An 8,072-nucleotide genomic window follows, 5' to 3' on the forward strand; every position below is an offset into this window, starting at 1 on the left:
GGGATCCCATTACATTCTCAATTTGTTTGTACTTGACAACATGGTGTATTAATTTCTTCAAGAAGCATTTTATGTATGTGTTGATGTGAGTATGTTGAGGCTCTTCCTCCCATGATGATAGTCTTTCTTCCTGTGCCCTAAGGACCGAAACAGAGCCCCATTCATGAAGCCCAGCACCCTACCACTAAACTCTGTGCCTGTTTGAACTCTTTTTTTTTTTTTTAACAGATCTTGCCTCAGGTTTATTTGTAAAAACAGCATAGGACACTGGTCATCTGTAAATAGTGTGTAGGTAGGTGTGTCACACCAGTCCGTCTGTCTTCACATTAGTGGAACCATTTCCTATGGGGCCTTCACAGGGGCCTGGGCACCTTTGGGAGCCTGAGCTGGAACTGGAGCTGGAGCCTTGCCCTTAGCTGGAGCTGTGGCTTCTGCCTTGGTTTGAACCTTGGGCTTTGATTTGCAGAGCCTACGACCCTTAGCCATGTAGCTTCGAATCTTCTTCCCAAGCTTGGGGTGAGCGATGAAAGCCAGGCGGCTGAGTTTGCGGCTGGGGGCCTTTGGCATCTTGGGTTTAACAGCTGCAGGCTTCACAAGGGCCTTGATGGCCTCTGCTCGCGCACTCATTGCCTTTGCGTTGTTTGCTTGCATCTTCTTCAGGCCTTTCTTGTTGTGCTTCTTGGCAAAGCGCATGTTCCTCAAGAATTTGGGGTCCACCCCCTTAAGAGATTCGTATCTTTGTGACCGGGGTTTCTTGATGCCATTTCTGTGCCATTTGCGGGGCTGGTTGTGTGTGGTGTGGTTCTTAGACTTGGCGGTGTCTGCACAGTAACCCGCGGCTCCCGCAGCGTCCCCTGTTTGAACTCTTAAATTGTCTTCCTCATAGAAATACTGGCTCTTATTACATATGATGCCTTTTATAATCTGCTGGATTAGTTTCAGAATTGCTTTATTAAAGACAATTTTGAGAACATAGGTATTTGTAACAAAACATTAATGAAGTGAATGCGCATCTGTGTTTAAGTCAATCAAACCTTGAGGGCAGAATGGAACTTTGTAACATCATAAAAGCATCCATAAATTCTCTCAAGTTTGGTGGTTTAATTCTGATTTTGTTCCCTACAAAGATTAAAAACATGGCAAGGATGTATGCTTTTAGCACATCTTTGTTTATATACGTTTGCACAACTTTAGTTGATTAAGATTATGGACATTTGGGCCTTTCCTTTATTCATGGAATATAGAGGTAATGATGGTGTTTGACGAATCACTGACCTCAATCCGACACTAAGAATCACTGATCCTGCTTGCTCACGGACCACTTAGGCTGCTTCTTTGATGAGAATGGTGCTGTATCTATGGTTCAACAACCTTTCCGGGTGGCATGAGCCCATTTCACAGCAGCAGAGACTTGCAAATCATCCTTCAAGTCTGTTCCACTCTGTTAGAACATCTGGACCCAAGAAATTAGGATGAGCTCCAGGTAAGAATGTCAGATTCAAACTGCCCTTATCTGAGAGCAATTTATAAAGCATATATGCTCCCCGTGTTATGGTGTGGTACTGGTGAGCTCTCAGGGCTAAATGGTTAGGGTTTTGTTCACATTTATTCACCACCGTACTTGATTTGGAAGAAAAGAATTGGATGACTTCTCACTTCTCTATTGTCAGAAGTCTAATGAGCAGTAATATTTTATAAATATAAAATATGAAACATCTGGACATTTAAAAAATAGAAGAATTTGATGTATTAGCAAGAATGCTAAGGGAATATGCTTTAAATTTAGTATACTTATAAACATACATTATAAAACTTTACAAAGCTTGAAAGTAATAGATAAATTGAAAATGGACAATTTTTGTCGAAAATATTGGGGTAAAGAGGGGAAGATAAAGATCCAAGAGTTAAATAAAATATTCCAAAACAATCAGATTACAAACCCCACAGTTAAAGAATATAAAACAATATGAACCCAAGACAAAAGGGCCGAGAAAGAAATCAGGAAAACAACACCCTTCACAATAGCCACTAATAACATAAAGTACCAAGGAAGTGAAAGACCTGTTTGCAAAAAAACTTCAAGTCTCTAAAGAAAGAAATCAAAGAAGACATCAGAAGATGAAAAGATCTCCCGTGCTCATGGATTGGTAGGATTAACATAGTGAAAATGGCCATCCTGCCAAAAGCAATCTACAGATTCAATGCAATTCCCATCAAAATACCAACACAATTATTTACAGACCTTGAAAGAACAATTCTCAACTTCATATGGACAAACAAAAACCCAGAATTTCCAAAACAATCCTGTACAACCACAGATCATCTGGGAGTATTTCCATCCCTGATCTCAAGCTGTACTACAGAGCAATAGTAATAAAAACTGCATGGTAATGGCATAGAAACAGAAAGATGGATCAATGAAATTGAAGAGAAGACCCAGAAATAAACCCACACACCTATGAATACCTGATTTTTAACAAAGAAGCCAAAGCCATTCAATGGAAAAAAGACAGCATTTTCAACAAATGGTGTTAGTCCAACTGGATTTCTACATGCAGAAAAATGAAAATAGATCCATATTTATCACCTTGCACAAAACTAAAGTCCAAGTAGATCAAAGACCTCAATATAAAACCAGATACACTAAATCGGCTAGAAGAAAAAGTAGGGAAGACCCTAGATCTCATTGGCACAGGAGACAACTTCTTGAACAGAACACCAACAGCACAGGCTCTAATGGGACCTCATGAAACTGAAAAGCTTCTGTAAAGCAGAGGACACTGTCATCAGAACAAAATGGCATCGTACAGACTGAGAAAGGATCTTCACCAACCGTATATCTGACAGAGGGCTGATGTCCAGAATATATAAAGAACTAAAGGAGTTAAAAGGCAATAATTCAAGCAATCCAAGTAAAAAATGGGGTATGGAGCTAAACAGAGAATTCTCTGTAGAGGAATACAGAATGGCAGAAAAACACTTAAAGGGATGCTCAAGGTCCTTAGCCATCAGAGAGATGCAAATCAAAATGATCCTGAGATTTCACTTGACACCCATCAGAATGACTAAGATCAAAAATTCAAGTGACAACACATGCTGGAGAAGTTGAAGAGAAAGGAGAATCCTTCTCCATTGCTGGTGGGAATGTAAACTTGTACAACTACTTTGGAAATCAATCTGTGCTTTCTCAGACAACTAGAAATAGTGCTTCCTCATGATCCAGCTATACCACTCCTAGGCACATATCCAAATGATACTCAAGTCCACAACAAGGACATTTGCTCAACCATGTTTTTAGCAGCTTTATTTGTAATAGCCAGAACCTGGAAACAACCAGATGTCTCTCAGTTGAGGAATGGATACAGAAATTGTGGTACTTTTACACAATGGAATCTTACTCAGCAATTAAAAACAAAGAAAACATGAATTTTGCAGATAAATGGTAGGATCTAGAAAAGATTATTCTGTGAGGTATCCCAGAAGCAGAAAGACACACATAGTATATATTCATTTATAAGTGGGTACTAGACCTATGAGATAGGATAAACAAACTAAAAATCTGTACACCTAAAAAAGATAAACAAGAAAGAGGATCAGGGGTAAGATGATCAATACTCACCTAGAAAGACAAAGGGTATCGACACTGGAAGTAGGAGAAAACAGGGAACAGGACAGGAGCCTACCGCAGAGGGCAAGTGAAAGACTCTACCTAGCAGTGTATCAAAGCAGATGATGAGACTCATAACCAAACCTTGGGCAGAGTGCAGGGAATCATATGAAAGAAGGGGGAGTTAGTGTGACCTAGAGCAGACAGGAGCCCCACAGGACCTAATATATCAGGCCACAGGGGTCTTCTATGAGACTGTATCTCCAACAAAGGACCATGCATGGATATAACCTAGAACCCCTGCTCGGATGTAGCCTATGGTAGCTCAGTATCCAAGTGGGTTGCCTAGTATGGGGGGACAAGGAGTATTTATGACATGAACTTAGTGACTGGCTCATTGATCTCCCCTCCACCCCCGAGGAAGGAACAGCCTAGCTAGGCCACAGAAGAGGACATTGCAGCTAGTCCTAAAAATACCTGATAGGCTAGAGTCGGATGGAAGAGGAGGAGGACCTCTCCTATCAGTGGACTTGAAAGAGGGCAGGGAGGAGATGAGGGAGAGTGGGTAGAATTGGAAGGGAATGAGGGAGGTGGCTATGGCTGGGATACAAGTGGATGACCTGTGATTAAAATAAAATAAAATAAAATAAAATAAAATAAAATAAAAGCAATATCAAATGAATTAAAGTCAACAACTCTGTAGCAAAAACTGTAACCTTATCAAAATTGAAATAATTGAAAATTGTCTATATAGAAGTATAGTGAACATTAAGCTGATATATGCATATTCAATATAAGGAATATCAGTAATAGAATATCAGAAGGTACATTACAACCAGTTTATGCAGACTCAAGTTTATAATATTGAATATATTAGTTTTTATAAAATATTTCATATGAATGGATTAATTATGTAATTAAAGAACTTCAGGAAATACCTTGAAAGGCAAATAAAATTAGCAGGAAATTTTTTAATTAAGGAAATAAAGAAAAGATAACCTAACGCAATAATATTGAATACATAATTTGAAGTTTATTTCATACAAAAGAAAATGACCTACAAGCCTTATCATTCCAATGTAATTGCAATTAGAAGCTAACGTAAACTTTTATTATGTTGGCAAACATAAATGTAAAGATTTCAAGGAAGCAAACAATGATGATGCGCAGCGGTATGTCAGGGAAGAGGAATGATGTGACTTGCAGTAGCTGACTTCAGGGCATGCTGTGTCACCAAATCATCCTTTCTCGGTGATGTCAGAGTGTAGAAGTGTGTGTCATAGAGACATCCCTCTCTTTATGTGTGGGGAAGTAGAGAGGTGTAAATTACATGTGTGTAGAGTAGGAGAATGTGTGCATAGAGTTGTAGTGATAGGGGTGTGTGTGTGTGTGTGTGAGTGTGTGTGTGTGTGTGTATGTGTGTTCAGGTTTACAATTTTAATATATAGAGGTCAGAGGTGATCCCAACTTCCATTCTTCAAAGCCAACCTCGTTATTTTGAGAGATAAGTTTTCCCACTAAAAATCGGGGCTGTTCAATTTACCTGGGGAGGCTCCCCACCAAGTCCAGGGCACCAAGTCCATGTCTCTGCATGCCCAGCATCAGGCATTCGAAAACTTTTGCCACTACACCCAACATTGTCCGTGTGTTCTGGGACGCAAACAGGAGTCCTCATGTTTTCACATGGAGCCCTTTACTGACTGAACTGCCTTTTCATGCCCAGAAGGGAACATTTTTAAAATGCCCCTGAGATAAAATAATCAGATCTGGAAATCGAGTATGCAATGAAAATGGTAGGGGGTGGGGAGACAGCTCAGCCATGAAGATAGCTCCTGTGGGATATTCCACAACCAACCGTAACAACCCCTCCAGGAGATCCGACACCCTCTTCGAGGAAGAACTGCATACAAATGTGCATAATGCAGACACAAAGACCCGGATTTTTAAAATAAGTCTATTAGAGAGCAGTCAATTGAGTTCATGATTGAGGCAGCCCTTGCTCTCCTCACTCAGAAATCCACATGGAGACTGAGCTGCCATCGGCAACATCTGAGTAGGGGGTGTAGGTCCTCTCCATGCATGGTCCTCCGTTGGTGTATCATTCTCTGCAGGACTCCCTGGGCTCAGATATTTTAGTTTTGTTGGTCTCCACTGTGGGGCTCCTGTCCCCTCCATGTCCCTCTAATCCTACCCCTCTTTTCCTCCTTAAGACTCTCTGTGCTCTGAGCAGTTTGGCCCTGAGTCTCAGCATCTGCTTTGATCCCCTGTTGGGTGAATCCTTTCAGAGGACCCTCTCTAGTAGACTCCCATCCTATTTTCTCCCTTCATTGCTTCTGGTGTCTATCCTGTTTGCCATTCTGAATTAGATTTAAGGAATGCCTAGGGTCATCAGGGGCAAGTGATGACGTAGCCTTGCCAGGCCACAGTGGAAGAGGATCCAGGCAGTCCTGATGAGACTTAACAAGCTATGGCCAGATGGCAAAATAGTAGAGAACTCCCCCTGTAGGTGGACTACATGAGGAAGGGGGGGAGGATTGAAGGAGTTAAAGGAGGGGGCTTCAATCAGGATATACAATGAATAAATTATGAAGAAAAAATAATCATATACTTAAAAAATAAGTCTATTAGAATGCTATGTGAAATATCTGAAGAAGATACAGTTAATCACTGAATTTTTTCAAATAACACAGTTTATATTTTCATAATATGTAATAGGTCTCACAATATAAGAAAATCAAACTTGAGAAACAAATGTGTACCACACAGAATTATGCTAGAACTATTTATCTTAATTTATAAATATATTGTGCTAGTCCATAAATCAATAAATTACTATGAGAGATGTACAAAGGCATATAAAATGTATCATATTTGATTACTTTTACCTTTAATTGCACATTAAATAGTCACTCATTAGATATCACTAATGGCCTGGAAACCGTTAACACCCGTTTAGAAACAAAGAGTCTAATCATAACTTTAAGTGGGTAAATTTCAACAACAGAGATGAAACCTGGTTGATTTTGTTAATCCTAATTTAAAGCATGTACACTTTTGTGCAGTGATTCCACTTGTATGGCAACATTAGGGCCAAACTTCACAAAGTCTTCCAGAAAGTAGAAGCAAGGAAAAATTCCCTGAGTTGCTTAAGCAGACCATCAAAACTACATTAGTTTCTTTGTCACTGCTATGACAAAATAATTGACAAGACAACTCGAAGAATGAAGTGTTTATTTTGGCTCACAGTTTGAGGGTCATGGTTGCCAGAAGCTTGAATCAGTCAGTCACGTTGCAGCTGTAAGCAGGGAGCAGAGAACTGTGGAAACTGATGCTCCCTCGCTCTCTTTTATTGTCTTGGGCCATGGGATGGTGCTGGTCTTCTCCAGTACACCAGTAAATAGCTCATTTACAGATATGTTTAGAGGTTCATTCTCTACCTTATGACCGTCATAAATCCTGTACAGTTAGCCATCAAGCTAAGCAACACTAGTCTACCCGTGTCCGACTGACAAATATACATTTTTAAGCATATTTATATTTCTCTCATAGGCTCTGGGTCATCTCAGAATAGAAAAGCATTTAGACCAATTTTAAAAGTTTCTGAGTTGTTTAAAAGCCTTTTAGTTGTTCAAAAGTTCAAAGTTCAAGGAATGGTCTGAAACTGAGGGCAATCTTTTAGGTGTGGAATCTTATTTAAATTTGCATCCTTTTAATATGCAATGGCACGGTGTCATTCCCCTCTAAATGGGAGAGACAGAGTATAACAAGGAAGGATTTGACTGAGGAGAACTGAGACCCCACATCCTCTGTGGCTCATGAGAGAATCTCCAAAGTGCTTAGTTATCTCCTGCTCTATAGCCTGTCACCTGCAAAGTGCACAACCCCTCGTGAGCCAGCACCTTTCCAAGTATACATATTTCCCAACATATGCCCATGATTCCAACAGGCGTCATGTAGCATCCTTTGAAACTAAAATTTTAACCTTCACAGTTTCATTCAATGCTCCCTCTGTGCCTCTGACTCTGTCAAGCATTGTCTTGCCTCAATGGACAGAAACTATGGTGCAAGACTTCATGACACCTTAAATCTCATGAATTTCATTCCTGGAAAAAAAACAAACCAAAACAGTAATATGTGGACAATACTGGAGAGTTCTGAGGACACTTAGGAGTGGAGCATGTCCCATCCCATGGAACATTCATAGCATTGATGTTATTAAGCTCAACTAAAGAAACACTTATTTGGGTGGATTTTTAAGCACGAAATACCTTCAGGGGTAATCTCAGGTTATACCTTCTTTAAATTAATTGTCATTTTCACAAGAGGACATCTTTGATAGATTGGTTCTTACCTGTGGGTGTAAGTCCTTGTAAGAAACGTCAGGTGAGTCTTTAAGGACATAAATCACCTTAACAATTGCAGCTGCTTTTGAATCTATCTTGTGATAGTAAACTTCATTCTTTTA

The 8,072-nt window shown here is 39.9% G+C and overlaps 1 protein-coding gene across 1 annotated transcript; it reads right to left on the reverse strand.

Moving 5' to 3' along the window:
- Positions 1-209: 209 nt before the first annotated feature.
- On the reverse strand, positions 210-5,282 carry LOC132646988 (large ribosomal subunit protein eL29-like). The gene is made up of 2 exons (XM_060366216.1): positions 5,151-5,282; positions 210-927 (listed from the first exon to the last, which is right to left on the reverse strand). Exons 1-2 carry the CDS (start codon positions 5,280-5,282, stop codon positions 343-345), a joined length of 717 nt encoding a protein of 238 aa, XP_060222199.1. The 3' UTR covers positions 210-342.
- Between the last annotated feature and the right edge of the window lie 2,790 nt (positions 5,283-8,072).

This window comes from Meriones unguiculatus, chromosome 14, assembly GCF_030254825.1.
Source record: "Meriones unguiculatus strain TT.TT164.6M chromosome 14, Bangor_MerUng_6.1, whole genome shotgun sequence".
Lineage (NCBI taxonomy): Eukaryota > Metazoa > Chordata > Mammalia > Rodentia > Muridae > Meriones > Meriones unguiculatus.